Source organism: Tachypleus tridentatus, chromosome 9, assembly GCF_004210375.1.
Source record: "Tachypleus tridentatus isolate NWPU-2018 chromosome 9, ASM421037v1, whole genome shotgun sequence".
NCBI classification, from domain to species: domain Eukaryota; kingdom Metazoa; phylum Arthropoda; class Merostomata; order Xiphosura; family Limulidae; genus Tachypleus; species Tachypleus tridentatus.
This window is the reverse complement of record NC_134833.1, coordinates 66,922,785-66,947,160: the sequence shown is the minus strand read 5'-3', so window position 1 is coordinate 66,947,160 and position 24,376 is coordinate 66,922,785. Positions and strand designations below refer to the sequence as shown.

The window sequence follows — 24,376 nt, the reverse complement described above, 5'->3', positions numbered from 1 at the left end:
TATTTTGTGCAAAGATACTCAAAGACTGTTTGTACTAGTTGTTAATAAATTTGAAGTGATAGATTAGGGGGAAGGAAGCTAGTCAACATCACCCACCGCCAACTCTTTGGCTACTATTTACCAACAAATAGTGGGAATTATTACCACATTTCATGCCCCCACGGCTGAGAAGAAGAGCATGTTCGGTAACTGGACTCGAGGCCTCGACTTTCCCCTATGTTTAACTTGTCTCTGAATATAATAGAAATAACAACGAGATGCTGGTGTGTTTGTTTCATGGTATAGCTAAAGTTACAAATACAGATATTGTCCTACTCAACACCACATATCTATTCAACCATCTGTAAGAAGATACTGAGATGGAACCTGTGTGCAATAAAACCTCTTGATTTACAACATCCCCAAACACTCTCACTGTAAAGAATTTTCGCATATCTATCTTGTAGAAAGAAATGTGATAGTGTAGTTATGTGTGTGTTTTCTTATAATAGAGCCACATTTGGTTATCTGCTGTGTCCCTGATTTTAGTGTTGTAAATCCGTAGACTTACTGCTGTCCCAGCAGGTGGTGTGTAATTATGACTTCTAACTTCTATATTTTGTGGTGTAAAACTAATTGCAGGCACGTCGAAATGTACAAAACATCGGGGTGGTGGGTGTCTTAAATTAGTAAAAATTGTCTGACAGTCAATGTAAGCGGTTTAAAATACTATTCAAAAATTTTGAAGAATAATAAACACTGTACTGTATATATAAAAACACATATAACATAAAATCAAATTATACACACACCTAAAAGTTGCTACCAGTGTAATGTTTAGAATTCCTCACAACACTAGCCCATAAATACTATAAAAACGCAGAGACACAAAATTCCCTAACTGCCAAATTACATACCATGACATGCGCCTCACACAAAATAACATCTCCATATAACGCATATCTAGTTTCCAAGAACTCAAAAAAGTAAAACTCATCATAATTTTTCAAATTGAGTGACGAATAATAACTAGTTTTTTCTTCTTTATTTCAGTTCTGGTCACAAGACAGGAAGATCAGCCTTCAAGACCTCAACCAGTTAAACTAAATACTATTTTAATTTACTATTTAATCAAAATTCGATGCTTTCCTTTAATTCCAGCACTGGGTACAAGACAGGTAGATTATTCGGCGCCTGTCTTGTGAAAGTGGGTTTTCTCGGGGTACTCTCGTCTCCCGTTTCCCCCCACACCAGATTCTGAGGCATTTGGATTTATAGATCCCAGCCACTTGGTGGCCCTGAACAGGGGGCGTTTGGTATGTTGTTGGTTTGCCGCTTCTTTTCTTTCTTCTTTGAGTCAACCTGGACTACTCCAGCTCTGTTGCCTTCACTCGTCCGGCTTCTTCGTTGCTTTTCTCTCAAACTATTTTTAATATGTCAACTTCTCAAACATCCGACATACTGCATCATCAGGAGAAATTAAACACAATTTATGAGAGCATTAAAATTATAACGCGAGCGGGGCGAAGGGGGATATAAATACTCCTGAACACCCCAGTCGGGAAGTTCATCTTCCTTTAAAAACTAAATACCTGCCACGAAATTTTCGTTTTCGTTTTTGTTTAGAATTTTCCAAACAATTTTAATTTAATTTAATTTCGATCAACAAAGCCAGATGATTGCATAGAAAATGGCTAATAAAAAAGAGCCATCAAAATAATGAGAGGAACAATGATTTTTGCCTCGCAATTTGATTATTAGGGTACATGATTCCCGATTTTAACGCCTATGAGCTGTACAGTGTTTTTCATTTTATTAAAGTGTTTGTTTTGTTGTTTTTGAATTTTGCGCAAAGCTACTCGAGGGCTATCTGCGCTAGCCGTTCCTAATTTAACAGTGTAAGACTAGAGGGAAGGCAGCTAGTCATCACCACCCACCGCCAATTCTTGGGTTACTCTTTTACCAACGAACAGAGGACCGGCATGGCCAAGCGCGTTAAGGCGTGCGACTCGTAATCCGAGGGTCGCGGATTCGCATCCCCGTCGCGCCAAACATGCTCGCTCTTTCAGCCGTGGGGGCGTTACAATGTGACGGTCAATCCCACTATTCGTTGGTAAAAGAGTAGCCCAAGAGTTAGCGGTGGGTGGTGATGACTAGCTGCCTTCCCTCTAGTCTTACACTGCAAAATTAGGGAAGGCTAGCACAGATAGCTCTCGAGGTGCTTTGTGCGAAATTCCAAAACAAACAAACAAACAAACAAGCTTTGCGCTGAATTCAAAACAAAATAAAATATAGTAATTTTTCGAATTAAAATTTAAACGCAAACTGCAGAATATAGAACGGATTTAAAAAAAACAAACAAACAGAGCTCGCTGGAATGATTAATATGCTTTGTAAATATTAACATAATTAAAAAGTATAAACATTTTAAATACAAACTTTTTTTAACTAGTTAGAATTGGTTTTGGATTCCTTAATTTTTGTGGCTAGTATCGAATGCTATTACTATCACGTTACTATCAACTGCATTGACCCAACTTTGATGGTTATGTGAAGAATACTTGTGTGCTGCAACTGATATTGTGAAAGTTTTCGTAAGCAGTGTAAAAATATTTATATTTTACTGATTTGATAAAACATGTTTCAGTTATAAATATTTATAAGTATATGTCATTTGTCAGATACAGTGGCTAGAGATCTCTGCTGTATTCTCCTACGTAAGTTGTTAATGACATAAGTTGAGGCAAGTTAAGTTGTAAGGTTTTAGTAATATTAACTGTTTAAGTAAGTATTATTGTTAAGTGTTGTATTTTGAAATTATCGTCCAGGGCTTGTAATTTTATAACATGGGGATGGCTATATTAATATATATAGTCTATATGAAAATAATTAGTTTCAGATTCGTGTTGAGAATTTAAGGATTGGAAAGAAAACAGCGACAAAAACCGTAATATACAACCATAATCTCTAATGTAAAATAAAGCAAGTATACTTCATTCTAAAACTAGTAATTTTCATTTAAGAAGCAAAACTGGTCAAAGGTACTACTAGCACCATGATAAATAATTACCAGTACAGTACTTGCACTCTAGTCATAGTAAGTACTTTCTTTTAATTTAAATAAAATAAATTTATAGTTCTACAATTATGTTTAATTATGGATTATATAGGTTTAAGGTGTTGATTTAGTATATATGGATTTTTAGGAAACATTTATAAGTGCTACAGAAAACTCATGTTAAAACTATGTGTGTGTGTGTGTGTTGGGAATCAGCTAGCTATTTAGATGGAAAAAATGGCTGAAAGGTAGAAAGCAAAGGTTTATTTTGAACGGAGTTGTACTGGATTAATTTAATGTCAAAGGTGGAACGTCAGAGCTTGGAGTTGATAAGTGTTGGCTTCTCTTCAGGTTCTTTTTATATGTAATAAATGCTAAAGTTGCCTTCTTTAACAACACAACAAAATCCTTGGTCTTCTCCTATAATAACACATCAGAATATTTGGATGTATGCCACTTTTAAACTAAACACCAAATTCACAGATCCTTATGTTTAAATGTATTTAGCTATGATACACATTTACCAACTGATGTAGTCTTTAGATTTATTCTAAAAATCAAACATATATGTATAAAAACAATCGTTGTTTCCACATTTGTATCTTTTGAACTAAATATGTCTAACAGAAAACTCAAACACAATTTTAGGAGAAATATCAGTAACTTAGATGTGAATAATAATGAACAGTTTCCATGTTCTCTGTAAAAAGAAAAAGAAGAAAAGCACACATGTGAAATGATTGATTTATGGTTTGAGCCTGAGTTCAGAGCAAGTTCTTCCTGGACACGCTTTTTATAAGAATGTGTATAATGTAAGTGATTAAACACTGTACTAGATGTAAATCATATTTGATTACTTATGTATTTGTTAAGAGTAGATGTGTAGTTTTAATTTTGGAAAGATATTTAGCTTAAAAGTTTTACATGTGGAAAGAAACAAATGAGATCTTCATGATGATGGCAGTCAGAGTTTACAGAAGCAAGACTGAATTTTATGACGATTGTTCAAATGCAACTGACCACAAACTGAAATTATAATTTTAAATGCTTAGTGTCATACTATTTCCACTGATTCTCTTTATATTAAAATGTTATATTGCTAATTATGTATGTTTATCTTCTCATGTGTAACAAGATAATTGTAACACTAACATAAAATCATTTTAGTTCATACTTGCCAAAACTATTCTTTCTCCACAAGTTACTTTAATAGAAAAGTTTATTCACAAATTATCTAGTTTAAATATACATGTTAAATTTTGGTTGAGGTTTTTAAGCTCGTAAGTGTATTATATAAGCTTCATGTTTCTGTTGAAATAACATTTATGGGGTTCTTTTCATTCATCAAAACTTCTTTGTCCACCTAAAAGGAAGTTATTCAAATATAACTTGAAATTTAACCATTTGTTTTCCACTTAAATTCTCTGCATTTACCACATGTAAAGATAATCATTTTAAGGGCCAACCACACTGTTTAGTAAAATAGAAATGTCTTGACTGCAGATGGCTCCTACCATTGCAAAAATATATATTTTTTGTACCCTAGTACTACCCTTCTTACAACTAAGTTCGAACAAAATGATGCAGTAACATAAATTTCCTTAAGTGTTTATATACCTTAATCAGATCCTCTCTAACCCTTTGTTCAAGGGAGAAATCTAAACTTGTTTTTATAAGACATTTCCATACCATGTATCCTAGTACCCTTACTGTGAATGTTTTCCAACAATACATTGTTCTTTCTTAGGTAATGTGCTCAAGACTGGACACAGTATTCTAAGTTAGGCCTAGCATTAATATGTACAATGATATTATGTGCATAACCTCTTTAATCTTTTATTCTGTATTTGTATAGATACAACCTAAAATCCTGTTTGCTCCTTCTGTAGCAACAGCAAACTGCTTGGATGGCTTTAGAGAGTGATCAACTATTACACCAAGATCCTTTTCATTCATAATGCTCATAAATTAAATTATAATAATCCACGTGCATTACTTTGCATTTATTATAATTAAAATCTGCAGTCCAGTTTTTCTTCCAACTTGTCAAATTATCCAAATCCTTTTGTAAAGTAGCTCATTGCTTCATGGACTGCATGTTGGATTGACAGCTTGGTAAATGTAGAAAACCTTTGGCAGTTTCAGCAGGACACTAGCTGTTTGTTCTATGGAGAGATTCAATTAAAATACAGTATCACTTAAGTGTTAACTCTTGAAACCACGTTACAACTGGTGTGTGGATTTTTCATCAATTTGCAAACTACTTTTGATGCCATAACATTTTATTCTATCCTTTAAACCCCTTTTCAAGGCAGGACAAGTCTTTTTTCTATAGCTTCAAAGTGTCAGTAGTAGAATTGTTGGATTGCATCCATTACCTCTACCCACTTGTATCTTAAATAACAATTTAGATTTAAATATCTTGATGATGTATGAATTAATTATCCCATTTTTGTTTTTTTTGTTTGTTTCTTTGTTCATCTTCCACACAGTTCACACTGACTTTTAGCTATTATGACACTTTTCAATGTAACATTAGCAACTTTTATTTCAGATTCCTGTTTTAAAGCCATGATATTCTGACTACAAATAAAGTATATGTAGCTACATCATGTTTTTCCTCATCTCCACCACATTCTTGGTCATCTCTGCTCTGACTACAAGTTTTCTAGATTACCACTGCAAGTAGATGCAACTTTCTTACAATTCATTCCTGTCCAGTTTTGATGCATTTAACACACTTTGTCATTTCTACCTTACCCCAGTGGTACTTATGACTGAGTTTGTCTGTAATCAGAAGAAATTGTCTTCTGTTTTCCAAGCACATTTATTTTATATCTTTTTCACTCACATCAGTGTTCTGACCATTCCTAAGATTTATACTCCTCTCAGGCTGTAAAATAAAACAAAATCCAATGCTTACTATCTACAGGGTGGCTTGTAAGTCCCTACCCATCCATATGTTATTGTTATATTCAATTACGCATTATTATAAATTTGTTTCTTTTTTTCAGAGAAATATGGCCGATATAAGCCCATTTACACTTGAAGAGCATATTGTGACAAGTACGTAGGTACATGAGTGCAAGAATACTGGTGATACTACACAGATACACTGGATACATAAGATATATGGATGGGTAGGGACTTACAGGCCACCCTGTATACTCTATATGAATATAAATCATAATTTGCCTTTTAGATACAGTAATGTGGTATCTAGGTTGAAATTAATTTGAAAATAAACTTTTCACAAAGAAATTCTAAAACAATAAGAACTTACAACAGTAAGTTTATTACTTCCATTTCCACTGAGGCCCAGAATGGCCAGGTGGTTAAGACACTCGACTCATAATCCGAGGGGTGCAGGTTTGAATTCCCATCACACCAAACATGCTTGCCTTTCAGCCATGGGGTCATTATAATGTGATGGTCAATCCCACTACTCATTGGTAAAAGAATAGCCCAAAAGTTGGCAGTGGGTGATGAATAGTTGCCTTCCCTCTAGACGTACACTGCTAAATTAGGGATGGCTAGTGCAGATATCTCTCGTGTAGCTTTGTGCGAAATTCAAAACAAACCAAACCAAATCCATTTCCACTAAAATGAGTGGAGATGTTATGTAATAATATTTAAATGTGTATATATATATATATATATATATATATATATATATATATATATATTTATTCAAACACATCATTGAACAAAAAATATCTTTTATAATATTGTTTTGGTTTTTTTAATATATTAAAAACAATTACTTTTAAGTTACTAGGTGACAGTTGTTAATGATTTGCCAATATCTTACAGAAACTGAGAATTGTGTATCAAAATTTGTGTGTGTGTGTAGTATGTTACAAGGCCACACAAATATAAAATGAATCTATTTTATGTTTATGAGAAATTTTTGTTCTAAAGTTTCTTTGATTAAACACTTATTTCATTTAATCCATATTTATTTTTCCATCAGCCTCCACAGCAAAAAAGATGGCATTGTTAGAAGAAGTTGCTGTGAAGTACTTCACTAAAAGGGCTGAGGAATTTTGTTCAAAGAACAATGTTCAGAAAATTCCAATGGTGAGAATTCAGAGGTGCATGAGTCAAGCTCCTAAAGATGTTTTGAAGTACTTTCAACTGAATTATGGTGGAAAGTTAAAAACTTTTTTTATGAGGCATCCAGAAAGATTTATGGTAGATTCTGAAAACAATTTGTTATTGTTGAGAAGGCCTCCAGATTCTTCAGTTGAAGTAAAGCCCCATATATCTCAAAATGTACTTGCTGATGAAAATTTAAAAGAAACAGAGGTGGCTCCCTTGTCCCAAAACATGGTAACTTTGGGTTTTCTAAGTGCTTTTCTTAAGACAAACTTGCAGCCAGTTCCTTTATCAGTAACTTCCTTGGCATACACATTAATGAATGACGACATGAAGAAGTTTATTGGCACATGTGAAGGACATAGTATCTCAGCAAAAATAGCTTCTTTTCTAAGATCCTACTGGTTTTTTGAAATATCAAAATCCAAGAAAATTCACTTTGTGTTACAAGATGACAAAGATAAAGAAGCTCACCACTATCTTTTAAAAGCTGAGAATTGTGCAGTAATGTCTATGTGCATTTCTTATATACTGCAAGGTCACACAGATATAAAACAGATATATCTTATGCTTAATGACAAACATAGATTTTTTATTAACAAAATTTCTGGGAATAGAAAAATTTATTACTTTTTTACATGAACACAGAAATATTTTCTTTCTGCCTGGAGATGGAACAGTTCACACGACTCTTGATCCAGTTAAAAAAGAACCAGTACTTAGTAAATTGAAATTCTTAAAAACTGTCAATAAAAACCTCGATACATCAACAATCAACAATCGTGACCTTCCAAGTCTTCAAACTGGTAAACCCCAAAGCACTAGATATGTGGATGTAAAGGAGTGTAATAATGGAGCTGTGCAGAACAGTCAGGTTAATTCTGCATTCATACATGTTGAAGGTGAATTAGGTCAACAGTCTGATGTCCTATCTTCACCTACTCAGTCCATTAGTACTGGTGAAAGTCAATATACTGACAGCTGCTGCTCTGTGAAACCACAAGTAACAATGGCTTGTGAGTCAACAAGTGAAAATTACTGTGAAACTATTTATTCCACTGAAAATGAAGGTGATAGCAAAGAGATTTCTGCAAATCTGCCAAACTTACCAGAGGAACATGTGAAAATATGGCAATTTGTGAAGGAAGTTGTAGGTTTTGTTGTTTATGTAGGAAAAGAGGGCAGTATTATACAGTGTGTATTAAATAATGCCAAAGGCAGGATATATTGTTTAGTGTATTATTTTAATAATTCATATGATTATGATGACAGAGGATGGAAGGTACCAACATTATCTGTGCTCAAAGTTGGCTCTTTAGTAAGATGCATTATAGATGATAATATTGGATACCAGTTTAGTGACAAGGTTATGATGTTTGCCAAAAACATCATTTTGCAAGGTAACTCTGGTACAAATGGAGTTCCTTGTTCTCTCCCAGAAATGACTGAAACCACTGATTGCTCAAATGATAGAAAGGTTGAAAACTTAGTGAGTAGATTTTTAACTAAAACTGATGGTAATAATGATGATAACAGTGTTGTTGAAAAGAAAAGGACAAATTTATCTTGTACAAAAACAAGTAATGTGAATAACACAACACATCTCTCTGTACTTTCAGACAATTTCTATTCCACTTACTTTGAAGATGAAAAGCTCAATGCCAGAGATAGTTTTCATATTTTGTCTACACCAGATGAAGCTGTCACTCAGCCTGAGCCAAGTACTGGTCCTAACTTGCACACACAGCAGCCTCTATTTGTTTTTTCTGAAACTAACTGTAGTAGATCTGGTGCTGCATCAGAGGAAGCCAAGGAAAGCAACGCGAGTGTTGGGAATACAGATCCTTATTCACAGCAGGAAAGAAGCAGTAGAGACAATCAGCAGGACAATCGATGTGAAGGCACAATAGACGATGTTGACACTACATACCTAGCCGGGTTTCAAGATGCTACTAAAATTTTAATGCAAGTCCAGATGGAAATTGGTTCCATACTTGCACAGAAAAGAAATAGATACAAACGACCTGAAGACATTCTTGATGATAACAGCAAAGATTACAGTAGTGAGAAAGGATTTTATGAGAATTTTCAAAGTAAAATTGGCCACCAAACAAAAACTGAAATTATAACCTTAAATAGTTCCTGTCAGACCATTTCTACGGGTCCTGTTTATATTAAAAAGTTATTTTGCTAGTGATGCAGGTTGAAACTTACTTTGTAATAGTTGTTATACAATGTATATCAACTCATTTTACATCCAGTATAGGAGTTGTTGATCCTAAATTCCTGTAATAACACACTGGAATCCTTGGACTTCTGTAATAATACATCAAAATTCTTGGTCTTCTCCTGTAATAGCACACCAGAATCCTCGGTTCTCTGTGACAACACACTGGAATCCTTGGGCTTTTTCCATAATAATCCATCAGAATCCTTGGTCTTCTGTAACAACACACCAGAATTTTTTGTCATATTTTGTAATAACATGTCAGAATCCTTGGTCTTCTCCAGTAACAACACGCCAGAATCGTTGGTCTTCTCCCATAACAACATGCCAGAATCCTCGATCTTCTGTAATATGACACAAGAATCCCTTATCTTTTCCTTTAACAACACATCAGAAAGTGAAATTCATTAACTCATCCTTGGCCACTTCTTATGAATCCAGGGCACAAGATACGTGATCATTACCATATATTATCAGTGACTTTGGATGGAGTATTAGTTTTACTCCCTCATAGCTTGGAAAATTGTGTGAATTTAGCCACACTGGTGAGCAATTCAGTTTCCAGATTTTGGAAAAAATTCAAATTTCTATATAGAATTAAAAAAAAAGAAAAAAAAAAGAGAGAAGTAACAAGAGCTTTTGATTTTTGAAAATCAATTGATCAAACGTGTCTCTCATATTGGGTGTTAAAGATATTTTTGACAAAGATAAAATACAAAGTATTTTATATAAAGTGTTGGATGCTAATTTTTTGTGTGTTATGTGTAGACTAAATTTGCACATATTTGGGAAAATTAGCAAATGTTTTATGTTTTCAGTAATTATTAAAATAAAAATTGTAAGATATTGAAGGAATTTTAGTTTTAAAAATATCAGAAGAATATCAAACAATTTCTGTGGTGTAAGAGAACTTGATGGGTGATAAAATTCATTCTTTGTGTTTACAACAGATTAGTGTCTGGCATGAAAATATTTCTGAGTAACTTAAGGTGCTGCATATGTTAATAAATTTAGTAATATTAGTTTAGAATTACAATGGTCTGGGTCAAATTAAATGAAATCAACATTGAAAATAGCCTGTCCTTAAATGTTTGAAAAACCTAGAACTTTAGCATTGGTTATATTTCACAAGTAAAAATAATAAAGTCTACTTAAGAATATATTAGTTAATATGAATAACAATGCAGAAACATGTACTTTAATATCATAAGAAAAATGTGGTAGAAAATTCCAATTACAAAATTCATCTCAGTTTTTTAATTCAGATCTTGTGATTATTTGTGTTTGTGCTCTAATAGTGGGCATTATAAACCCATTAGTTCAATATTGGTGGTTGGAAAAGTTTTAAAAACTTGACACAAAGGAGCTTTGTGAAGTTATTTAACAGAGTTGTAAATTTTGTATGAAGATCACCTTATTTGTATTAGAAATAAATGTTGCCTTATTAAATTCAATATTGTTTGAAGTGGTTATTGTTTATGTAGATTGTTACAGGTGTGACTTTGGTGTATATGGCTTTTCAGAAAGCTTTTGACAAGCTGCCACATAAAAGCCTTGTAAATAAAAATATTTAAATGTGTGGGGATGTGTTAGTAAACTGGATAGATGAGTGGCTTGATGGAAGAAAGCAGGTTTGTTATTGTTACAAATGGAGTTCTGTCAAACTGGATTAATGTCATGTAGGGTGTCTTGGCTTCGGAGTATAGACCTTTGGTATTTTTATTTATGTTAATTATGTAGGTAAATTTACTCATGATATTAGAAATTTATTTGGGTGTTGGTGATGCTACTTTGGAAAGGATTTTGATCATTTAGTCTGTTTTACAAAAAACTTAAATAGATTTCTAATTAAGCAAAATGCAAGGTAATGCATTGTAAATTTTAAGTGTTAAAATGATGATGCTGATGTTTTGATTGATCAGTTTTTTTAAGCTCTGTGAAAGTTTGTTGTATTTACAAAAATTAATATAACTCTAAAGAGGTAATAATGTCAGAGTGTAGGTTACAGTTAGGTTTCATTTGGAGTGTTGTGTTCAAACTTAGGGTCCTTGCATAGTGAAGGGCACTAAGTTGTTGGATGTACTGTGACAGATTAAGATCTATGATTTTTTTCTTTGTTTAAAAAAAGAGGAGATATTGGGGGTCTGAATTTGATTAACATGATCAAAAGTATCAAAGGAGTATATGATATTGATGTATCATTATCTTTTCATCAGAATGTATATGGTATTGATGTATTTTTATCTTGTCGTCAGAATGTATATGGTATTGATGTATCATTATCTTGTCATCAGAATGTATGTGGTATTGAAGTATCATTATCTTGTCGTCAGAATGTATGTGGTATTGAAGTATCATTATCTTGTCGTCAGAATGTATGTGGTATTGAAGTATCATTATCTTGTCGTCAGAATGTATGTGGTATTGAAGTATCATTATCTTGTCGTCAGAATGTATATGGTATTGAAGCATCATTATCTTGTCGTCAGAATGCATATGGTATTGAAGTATCATTATCTTGTCGTCAGAATGCATATGGTATTGAAGCATCATTATCTTGTCGTCAGAATGCATATGGTATTGAAGCATCATTATCTTGTCGTCAGAATGCATTATCTTGTCGTCAGGTATTGAAGCATCATTATCTTGTCGTCAGAATGCATATGGTATTGAAGCATCATTATCTTGTCGTCAGAATGCATATGGTATTGAAGCATCATTATCTTGTCGTCAGAATGTAGTTTTAATGTATCATCATTTTTGAAAGTTACAGTAGTTTGTATTGGTATCTTTTAAAAACTACATGACTGAAGTATATAGTAGTTTGTGCTGGTACATTTTGAAAACTACTTGACATTCACATTTTCAACCCCTTGGTGTGGATTTCTGTACGTGTACTGGTTCTTCTACTTATTTCCATGCACCTAGTCAGTCCTTTACTGCTATTGATTTCTCAATTTGCTCCCCTTCATTATTTTCCCATTTTTCATGGAGAGTTGACAATAATTCACGAGGCAGTGATCGTTTTCTTATGATCTTGAGGGAGACTGGCTGTGGCCCATGCCACTTGACCTGTGTGCCCCGGTGGAAGCTTGATCAAGCAAATTGTCACTTTTTCACTGCTCTCGCAGAACTTAATCCTGCCATCATCTGTAAGCCATCAATAGATGACTGTGTGGCAGCAGTAACTGACTGTATTATACAACCAGCTGCTCAGTGTATTCCTAAAACCTCGACACGTTTTCCACTGTATTCTCGTCCATGGTGAAATCCTGCCTGCCACATGGCACAGAAGGCTCAAAAAACGGGGCTGGGATACTTTTCATAGATATCCAACACTCTTGAACTGCATTTCTTTCCAGCGGGCCCGTGCACATGCTTGGGCCCGCTGAGATGTCAAAGCCAGAAGGAATCTTGTATTAAGTTCATAACCAGCATATTTGCAACCACCAGTTCCAAAGTCATATGTGACAAGATTCGAACCTCGATCTTGCTCTCTGATGACCAGGAAGTAGCTGATACCTGGAGTTGTGCTGATTCTCTAGATGAAAGCTTTTGCTGGGTATCTAGCACTTTTGCTTCTTCTTCCACCTTCTTAACCATCAAGACTTGGGCAGAGCAATCACCTTTTTCTTTTCAAGCTGGTTGTCTCTACGACTATAATCATTTCTTTACACTGGTGGAACTCAAATTGGCCTTTCATCGGTCTGGCAGTAAATCAATTGGACCTGATGATGTACACTATGAAATGTTGCGCCATATATCTCCTGTTTCTCTTGCTACTCTTCTGATTATTTTTAACCAGATCTGGCAGGAGAATGTTTATCTTGATGCTTAGTGCCAGTATTGTTCTACCTTTCTCCAAGCCTGGGAAGGATTCCAAGATTCCTTCAAACTACTGCCCAATTGTTTTAATGAGCTGTCTCTGTTAGACCTTAGAGAGGATGGTTAATGCTCATATTGCTTGGTTTATTGAATCAAACAACCTCCTCTCACCCACCCAGTGTGGGTTCTGATAACAGCGCTCCATCATGAACCACCTGGTTCGACTTGAAACGTCAATCAGAGAAGCCTTTCTCAAATAACATTTTTTATCAATACTCTTTGACATTGAGAAGGCTTATGATACAACATGGAAGTATGGCGTTTCGTGAGATCATTTATATGTTACGTGGCCATTTGCCCATTTTTATTAAAATGCTTTTAATGGACAGGAGATTACAAGTTTGTGTGGGTTTGACACTTTCCTGTTCTTTTCTACAGAAACTTGGAGTCCCTCATGGCTGTGTTCTGAGTGTCACACTTTTCGGTATAAAAATTAATGCCATCACTGAAAAACTCCCTCTCACTGTTGCAAACGGGCTCTATCTTGACGACTTTTACATCTCATGTCAGTCGTGAAACATGAGGTATATTGAGAGGCAGCTACAGACTGCCCTCAATCGTTTACTGAAGTGGATCTCCGCAAACGGCTTTAAACTTCTCTCTCTCTCTCTCTCTCTAAAACCGTTTGCATGCACTTTTGTCACCAACAGGGTATTCACCCTGATCCTGAGTTTTGTATCGGTGAGGTTGTGCTGCCTGTGGTCCCTGAGTCAAAGTTCTTGGGGCTTATCTTTGACTGTAAGCTGACCTTTATACCATGCATCAAGCAGTTATGGGTCAAATATACAAGAGCACTGAACATCCTTCGTGTTTTCCACCACTTGGCGAGTGTATCGATGTTCTGTGCTAAAGATATATCGTGCTCTTATTCGATCAGAACTCAACTATGGCTCACTTATCTATGGCTCTGCCAGACCCTCGGCCTTAAAGATGCTAGACCCTATTCATCATCAAGGATTTTGGATCTGCAGTGGGGCTTTCCACACTTCCCCAGTTCAGAGCTTATACATAGTCTCATGAACCATCTTTGCACCTCTGCAGTTTGCAACTGTCTTTACTATATGCTTCGAAACTTCGTTTCTAACCAAAGCATCCCACCTGGGGTTGTGTTTTCCTTCCTCAGTGGGCCATACTTTTTCAGAACAAATGGTCTGCCATTGCTCCTTTTGGCTTTCGTATCCAGGTGCAGTTGGATGAATTGGGTCTGTTTTTGGATAACATTGCTGTATTCACTGGTCAGCCCCTCCCACCATGGCTTCTTACAGTCCCCAAATGTGACCTATCTTTAAGTCATCTGAGAAAAGCAGACATTCCCGATTGGAAATACTGTCTGCTATTTGCTGAACATCTTTCAAACAGTCCTTCCTTTTATACAGATGGTTCAAAATCACGTGACTGTGTGGGCTCAGCCATAGTTTATTGTTGTGGTTCGGTGGTTGCGCACAGAATCCCCTCTACAGCTTCTGTGTTCACTGCTGATCTGTATGCCATTTCTCTTGCCCTGGATCATATACATGTAGAAGCTAAGCAGTACTCAAACTACACTATTTATACTGACTCACTTAGTTCTCTACTATCCCTGGAATTGCTTCACGTTAGTTCACACCCTGTTCTTGCCGATATTCAAAACCGACTGGCCCATTTCTCTTTAACACCTACTTCTATCCAGTTTTCCTGGATACCGGGCCACGTTGGTATTCGCGGGAACAAGCTCGCTGACACCGCAGCTAAGTCTATTTGCTCTGGCATTATCACTGCTGTGCCTGTTCCATACAGTCGACTTGGAGTGATCAATGCGAAAAAAAGCTTTTCCAAATAAAACCCTATATTGGACTTTGACCATCTTGCTTCCGTAAGGATCAGAAAGAGGAAGTTGTTCTAACTAGACTTTGCATTGGTCACAGTTTTTAACTCATCGTTTTCTTTTATCTGGAACTGATGCACCAGTGTGTAGTTTGTGTAACACTCAGATCACAATAAACCACATTTTACTTGTTAGGATTCTCAACGACGGCATCATTTTAAACATGTTCTGTCCCAAGGTTTGTACACAACGTTAGACAGTATTATTGGTGATGGTGACACTGTCCACCTTGGTAATGTTTTTAGTTTTTTAAAGGCCATTAATCTTTTTAATGCTATTTAAGTTTTTTAATTTATACATTACGCCTTTTTAATATATATATATTTTTTAAATCACAGTTCATCTAGTTCGATTTCAAATTAGAAACTGACCGTAACATTAAGTAACTCGAAACCAGGACTAGAAAGGCCAGCTTCAGGTGACTGACGGTGGTTTTTGTACTTACTTGTTAGTCTTCCTGGCAAGTTATGATAATTACAGCTACGCTACAGAAAGCCCTTTACAACTTGAATCACTATAGTTTTTTTCTTAACGTTGTAGACTAGATGTAAACATTGGTTTTATGCTATATGTTGTTTTTTAAACTTTGTTTTGTTTTACCTTAATTCCCTTTTATAAATTTTATTAAATTTACTTTTAATTTTTTACCGGACGTTTGTTGCAGATAGCTTAGATGCTTTGTGCCATAAAACACTAAATTAACCATCCAACCAACCATATTTTCAGTAATTTGTATTGGTACATTTTGAAATCTAATTGACTTTGAAGTGTACAGTAGATTGTAGTGGTACATTTTAAAAACTAGACTTTCAAGTTTACAGTATTTTGTATTGGCACATTTTGAAAACTATCCGAGTTTGAAGTTTACAGCATTTTGTATTGGTACATCTTGAAAACTACTCGAGTTTGAAGTTTACAGCATTTTGTATTGGTACATCTTAAAAACTACCTGAATTTCAAGCTATCTGTCACTATCTATAATTATCACTTAAAATCAAATAACTTTTAATACTTGTTAAAATTAAATAAATTTAAATGAAGCAATCTGGGATCTCCAAAAATAAGCTCCTCTTCAATAAAAAATATATAATTGTATATGTATGAAGATTGTTCCCGATTCATACACGAAGATGTTTTGTATGACCTACACGCACATTTGTAATTTCGTTGTTGGTCTCTCTTTCCATATTTCGGGCGGGCCAAGAGGTTAGGTGCTCAACTCACTATCTGAGGGTCGCGGGTTTAAATCTTCGTCCCAACACACACGTTCGCACTTGTCCACTTTCACCTGACAGTACATTATGTTCGTTACTGCGTGCTCTTCATGAAGTCCTTTCCACCGCAGATAGCAGAACCAAAATCTTCTGCATGACATAAGCATTGTCGTAGAAATGCTCCTTGGTGCCTTTGATGTGTTTATCTTCCTCAGCAGAACTGCATTGATAAATATGATGCGGTACTACTTTTCGGTTTCTGTTGTAAGTTTTTTCTCTGTCTTGTGCTCGACTTTCACTCGGAAACCGTCCCAAACTTTTTGCAGTGAATGAGTCTTTCTTCTGCACTTCCTTCATTTTCCCGTGAAATTACGTTCGGGATGTCACTTTTCGAGACTTGAAAGGGCTTAATGTCTTGCTTGCTTTCCAGTCTGCTTAACAGTGATGAATTTAAATGACTAAAGAAAGTACCTTGTTAGGTAAAACTTAAAACTTCTTTGCTATTGGTTATACAGAGGTCAAACAGTAGCTTGTACTAAAATGATATTAAATAGCTTAAGCCATGTGTTTGTCTCAAACTTAGTTTATTTATTGTATAAATTACAGAGTATGTGTGATAGCTATGGTTACGACGTTACACCAGATTAACTCGTAGTACATGTTCCTGATGATGCCAGGAAACTAGATGTATGTCCGATATTAAATAAGGGTCAGAGTTCGAACTACCGTCTACACCAAACCATTTCAACTGTGGCTCTATCTACAACCTCTACTGAAATATCAGATACACCAAGGGTTTCTGATAGTTCTAACCTTTAAACCTTCCAGAAAAACCATACGGATGTAATAAGATATTTATATTATCAGCTATCGATATGTTACAACTTTAGAATGGTCACACACTCAAAAAGAAATATTTTGAAAACATTTTCATGGGTTTTTAACATTTATTGATATAAGACCAGGAAATTATTGGAAGCTGAAGAACACAGTCAATAAATGTTATTTTTTGTGTTGGATATTTTTTTTTTTCGTTTAGCATAAAGCCAAACACTAAGCTACTTGTCCATTGCAGGAAACTGAACCCTAAATTTTAGGGTTATAAGTTTACTGCTGACCAGCTGGATGTTGTTTATTTAAAATTAACTGCATTAATAAGCATGTTCACTTCCTTGATTGATAATTGTTTTTCCCATGGATTTACAGAAATAAATTTCGTACAAATAATTATGAAAAACGACCATAAACTCCAGATCAAGGATCTAATTATTTCACTCAACGTTTCGCTTCTACAACTTCTCCGTGAATAACTTTCTATCATGTTTATTCAATTCAGAGATTTGTGAGGAAAAAATCTTTTATTCTACCTCTGCTACAAGGTTCCCGATTTTGTTTCGTTACAGAATTCAATAGCTCAAATGGACTTCGATAGGCTATATCCAATTGGAAACGCTAATTTTACTTGTATGTATTATAAGAAATTTATTGGTACGATTATAAACACTAAAAGATGAAGAAATACTGAAAATAAACTCTTAGTTTGTGTAATGAAAAATATTTCATTGGGGAGCATATAGATATTTTTAATATTTAGATAGAAAAAAGAAACAGCGAAGTCGTCATAATATCAAGTAGCAAACAAAATGTTTATTATTTAGTACTTGAGTCTTTTCTTTAATTAACGTGCATAAAATAATCAGTTTCTAGCATGTACCTTTCTATTTTGCTGTTAGAGCTTCGTATGTGTCTATTGATAACCCACGAGATCTGAGTTAACGTACGGTTCTATTTCGCTACCAGTTTACATAAGGATATCACATTTATTTTTTGTTGTATTTATTTACCTGCTATAGCACCCGACCTTCGTTCAGAGGCTTAATGATTGAATGTCGAGTTTTAACTAATTGATCGAACAAATAATTTGTATTTATAATTTATTTCACTCATGAGTTACTTCACAACTGTTTTATTTAACATTTTACAGAAATGGTATTAGGCTACATTTCTTTCTCCTATTACTTGTACTAATACCTCTCTGCACTAACGGAATTCCTTGATTTTTTTCTGGACCAAAAGGAGGATTCTTGGTTAAACGCGCGCCGACCATAGAACTGAGAACATGAAAAACAAGGGTTTTCAGACATATCCCTGCCTCTTTAAGGCTCTGATTTTGTGCTTTGGTTGTTATTGATCCTGGAAGCAATGTAACATTTCAGATTGTTAACTGAAAGAAAACTCGAGAAAAACTTTGAATAAATTTAGGAATAAAAATATTTCCATTATTTTGGAGTTATTAGCTAAATACACATTTTTATTGTGGGATTGTTTATTTGTTTTTGAATTTCGCACAAAGCTACTCGAGGGCTATCTGTGCTAGCCGTCCTTAATTTAGCAGTGTAAGACTAGAGGGAAGGCAGCTAGTCATCACCACCTACCGCGAACTCTTGGGCTACTCTTTTACTAACGAATAGTGGGAATGACCGTCACATTATAACGCCCTCACAACTGAAAGGGCAAGCATGTTTGGCGCGACGGGGATGCGAACCCGCGACCCTCAGATTACGAGTTGCACGCCTTAACCCACCTGGTCATGCTTTTTGTGGGAAGGACCTGATATTAACCACCCAATTTTATAATCCTACCAAGATTGATTGAAGTTAGTCCAAAGACTACAGAAGAGTCCGCGAACAGACAGTTTTTACTTTTTTTTACAAAGATCCCACTGAATTCAAGCTACTAGATAATTTAAAGTGAAACTTTGTATTAGTTAAAACTTTCCAACAGTAAAAAAATTCTGTTATTAAACTTTTGAATTAATTATTTGGTTCAGTAGGTTCTTCACCAAACATTAATTTTTAGGTCTGTTGTTTCACCAATATTCCTCTAACTTACGATTTGTTAAATAGAAACTTTTATAATGTTGTTCTTGCTATAAAAACGATTCCATAAGTTTGTTTTTATCACACTTAACACGAATTGCTTAAGTTCATATTTCACATTTTTACGGCCCAGAATGGCCAGGTGGTTAATGCACTCGACTCATAATCCGAGGGGCGCGGGTTCGAATCCTCGTCACACCAAACATGCTTGTCTTTTAGCCATGGGGTCATTATAAAGTGAAGGTCAATCCCACTACTCATTGGTAAAAGAGTAGCCCAAGAGTTGGCGGTGGATGGTGATGATTAGCTCTAGTCTTACACTGCTAAATTAGGGATGGCTACCGCAGATAGTCCTAGAGTAGCTTTGTGCGAAATTCAAAAACAAACATTTTTGTTTTACAAACATTTCCTAGTTCAATGTGGTAATTTTTTTTCCAGTAGTTTGACTAAAAAGAAATTCTGATATTTTTGTTGGATTTTTAAATAACTTATATATTTTGCAGTATCAAATTTACTATTTAATTTCTATAGTACATATTGCTGTATATAAGATATGTAAGGTCGTTTATATTTAATATTAATATCAAATCTACATACATCTCGAAGTTGTTGAAATTTAATGTAATTGTATGTGCAACAATATTATTAATAATAAAGTCATTGTTGAGAAGAAATTTTTATTAAACAGTATTGAGGTTCCTATGGTAACAAAATATTAAAAATACACTTTATAAGTAGATAAATGTTACCGAAAGTGCAAACGTGAGACACTTTGAGATCTCGAACAAAAATGATTTTCAATAACTTATTAAACGTTTGTTTCCCAGTGAGATTACACAGTGTAATATTTTTTATTATATTTATCACACTTAGTTCAGGACTGAAAAAAGATAAATATATTAAGAAAACATTAAAAGCAGCATTCGAGTCTTGTCACAGAAACCAGGATTTACCAGTGTTTGCAGTCAGTTCTTCATTTATCCCACGTTTGTTGGTCACAGAGAAAAAAATGAAAAAACCTTGTAAGAGTCGTGATGGTAGTTGAAATTGTATATTGTAATTAAGTTGATAAGGATAGAAATATTCTTTGGAGGATTGTAGTTTTATAAAATTCATAACGTCGGCTAATCAGGTTTTAACTGAATAAAGGGTTAACCACCATCTGAAAAACTTTGTGTTTATTCTTGTTTTGTATATTCTCTTAACGGAAGTAAGACACCAACAGTACGTGATATTTAACTAAATGTGAATATCTTTTGTACTAATTTAAACATTTAAGCAGTCGTAAACTGTGAAAGTATAGGTGTTTAAATTATTTTTTAACTTTTTCCCTGTTTTTTTTTTTAATCTCAGCCGATATAGATTCAAGTATCAATTTGGTGTTAAGGCAGTCAATAACTGATGCCGTAGTTAAAACAATTAATAATTTCACCCTTGAACTTGGAATGCCTTTATTTCTCAGATGAAACTGAATGCAGCACTGGAAGACTAGTGGAATGGGACGCTGTGTCTGTTTGGATAAACAGTACGTGGAACTTCTGTGTATATGGAAAGTGCATTAATCAAGTACGTATAACTTGTCAAAGGACATTAGTATTAAGTCTATTATATTTTTAACTCTGCATTATTTATCTAGTCCCTTGATGATTTTCAATAATTAGAAGTTTTTCCATGACGGCCTGATTAGCTGTGGATTGAGCGAAACGCGTCGTCGACAATGGATATGACAAAATGATGTGGCTGGAATACTATTATTGTTCACTCTTCTAATTCTTGAAAATCCCTAAAAGATCAAATAAAGAATGCAGTGTTTAAAATGTAATAGGCCTAATATTAGTGTCTTATGACAAATGTAATTATAATCATATTTCTAAAGCTTTGAAACGGTGGATGGACTTACGCATTAATTCGCGGAAGAAGAACGTACAAAGTTGTAAATAATAAATGAAATTTTATTTTTAGGTATTACATCCTTAAAGTAAAAAAGGAGATAATACTTATTTACATAAGTTTTGCCACGAGGTACCTCTCAACCCGTAAAAAGAGCGAATTCCTTGGAAAATTTAAGATCTATCAAGTGATTTGGAATCCAAAGTTTTTAGTACACTTTGCTTTATAGTGACAAGTTGTGATTATTTCATTAAATGTTTTCATTTTTACTTAAGTTAGAAGGGGAACACACGAACTTGTATTTTTTTCTAGTCTTCATTGCAAATCTTGTTAGTCTTACGTGTTTTCTATTAAACTAAACAGTACATGAATACTTACGTCATTGTTAATTGTATTATTATATTGTTAACAGATATGTGTTACCTGTCAGTGATTTCATGGGTATATACCGCTCAAAGTCCGAAGTCCGAGAAGATTCTGTTATTTAATGGGCCTAACTTCTCTGGTCTTCTGATAATGATTGAAATAGCACATGGACAAAATCTTATGGCCCATTAACTATCATACTGCGGATTCATGGTTCACGCCTTGTTGCAGCCACAAATACAATAAAAAGTTAGCTACGTACTTTAGGATAACAAGGTTGAGAATTAAACCGAACAACTGGATTAGAACATGTGAAGATTTGACAGTGGATGGTATTGACATCCCTGAAAACTATTACTACTAAATTAAGGATAGCTAGTAGAGTTCTCGTGTGTGTGGTTAAACAAACTGTAAATAGTGAATAATATCTGTGTGATTAAATAAACAGTAAATAGTATTTGTATGTAGTGGCATAACGGTTAGTGTGCTGGGCCACAGATCTAAAGATTCAAGGTTTGAGCCATTAATGCTTTTGAATACTCTCTGTACTTTCAACTCTGGAAGTGTTATAGTTGTGACAGTTAGTCTTGCTATTTTGTTAAGAGCAGCCGTTTTAAGCAGCGAGCTTTTCTCATTGGTTAAAATTGTTTCTGAGGGCAGCGTTACTTCGCAGAGTTTGAGAATGGCCTATGTTAGGCTGTTATACTCTCGAGTAATAAATACCCTCGACTCCACGTGTTCCAGTCTACTGAGATGTATTATGGGTATCTAGCTCTCAGCTTGATGTAAATCTCTGAGTCATCATTGGCACCTTCTTGTGGTAGTAGAATCGGACCACTGGTCTTTCGTGTATTTTAAGGCATGACAGAGATTTAGTTATCTATATGACTAAGTTACAAATATCTGATACAAGTGACATATAACATCTTCTTTATCCCATTCAACTTAAAAACCCAGAATACCCTATCCATCTGTCTATCTACCTAACATTACAAAATGAGTGTTACAGAATGGTAACGAATGTTATTAAAAGTCTATATAGTTTACAGGGTATCATATCTTAATTTTATTTTGCAGAAATGTCACTGTTATTATGGGTATACCGGAAAGATGTGTGAAAGGATAAAAGGTTATTGTTGGTTGATGTATTGTTTCATCAGAGGCTGTAATTCTGGCTCCACGAAGTCTTACATACAATGTTATTGTGATCAGACCTTGTACGGGACGAAAATGTTGAGTGAGTGAAACTGGTTTCTTGGTATAATCTTGATAATTCTAGTGTATTTTATTTTAACCTAGATAGACCTATTTATATATTTATTGACATTGTTTTACTTGTTAAGCTTCTGGTGTGATTTTATTAAACATTTACAATTTGAATTAAATAATGTTTGAAACAGGTTATTTTCTCTTAGTCGAACTGACTGTATTGTATTAAGGTTTTATGGTCAGTAAATTCTGTCAGTTGATTAGTTTTTCATGTGGTAGGAAGGTTTAATGACATTAAATTTTGGCATGTAGAAAACAGGAACGAAGTGATATTCTTACACGAGTAATAAAAATTAAGTATGATGTAGGAATGGCAATGCCAAAAAGTAGAGAGATGAGGAAGGATGGATACACAAAACCATATATAAATCACTACATAAGTAACCAGATCTTTCTGGTAAACGTTGAATACCTGTCAGTTACATAGCTTCAGGTTTCAATAACAACATTTAAACTGAATTGTGCTACAGTCTTACAGTGGCTAATAACCATAAGTTTGTGATGTTAGCCCCATAGTTACTGGTGGAATTTTGTATGGTTTTATAATTCATTCCTACCTTGTTTTTATACCTTTTGTCATTATTATACCTACATCATACTTAATATTTAATTCTTTGTTCCCTTTCTTTTCTTTTTGAAACAATTCCATATAATTTGATAAATGGACAGTTTGTTGTGCTATCTAGCGACCATAAATTAAACTGTCATTTATGAAAGATGGAAATAATTTATATTGATAAACTGAACTCACTTTTAAGTAATAGATTTTGTGTTTATTATTTGCCTACACAAATACGTGCGGTTGAAAAAATATTACTGTTATTTGAGCTGTGAAGCACTCGATAATGACAATTATGTGCTGACATAAAGATGTAACTCAAATGTGGTAATTGTTTGTAAAATTGAATGTGGCAGTCATTTTGTACTCGACACACTCCATATATACTATTTGGTTGTCCAGAAATAAATGTCGTTTTTGAATTCGAAGTCTGGAAACGTATAAACCAGTGTTGTAAAAAATGCTTTAATCAAAGTAAGCACAGTTTGCTTCAACACACTTTTGCCAATATGTAACGATGCTGTTAGGCCCGGATGGCCGAGTGGTTAAGGAAATCGACTCGTAATCTAAGGTTTGCGTGTTCGAATCCCGTCACACCAAACATGCTCGCCCTTTCAGCCATGGGGGCGTTATAAAGTGAGGGTCAATTTCACTATTCGTTGATAAAAGAGTAGCCCAAGAGTTGGTGGTGGGTGGTGATGACTAGCTTCCTTCCTTCTAGTCTTACACTGCTCAATTAGGGACGGCTAATGCAGATAGCCTTTATGTAGCTTTGCGCGAAATTTAAACCAAACCAAACGATGCTGTTTATGCCCCTGCTGTAGAAAGCAGAGTTTCTATGGGCAATGAACTCCATGAATCCTTCTTCTGCAGCTGCTTGATTTTGAAAGCGTTTATTGTTCAAAAGTTGTCAAAGTGCTTGAAAAAATGAAAATTTGTATGGAGAATGTCTGGGGAATAAAGTGGATGAGGCAGAACCTCGATTACCAATTCGTTCAATTTTTGAAGAGTCATTCTTGAGAGGTCTCATAACGCCGATTTAGTCAGCTCACGCGGAACCCACGTATCCAACTTTTTCGTCTTTCTAA

General features: G+C 34.6%; 1 protein-coding gene across 5 annotated transcripts in view; it reads left to right on the top strand.

Moving 5' to 3' along the window:
- Positions 1-2,362: 2,362 nt before the first annotated feature.
- Positions 2,363-24,376, top strand: part of LOC143225370 (uncharacterized) — a 28,581-nt gene continuing 6,567 nt past the window's right edge. For 2 of the 5 annotated variants that reach the window (XM_076454635.1, XM_076454634.1), the window contains exons 1-5: positions 2,770-3,076; positions 7,011-7,117; positions 20,078-20,226; positions 20,667-20,770; positions 22,538-22,697. In XM_076454635.1, coding sequence (XP_076310750.1) covers positions 7,098-7,117; positions 20,078-20,226; positions 20,667-20,770; positions 22,538-22,697 — 433 coding nt within the window. In that variant the 5' untranslated portion in view covers positions 2,770-3,076; positions 7,011-7,097. The other 3 variants (XM_076454639.1, XM_076454638.1, XM_076454636.1) reach the window with 3 other exon arrangements.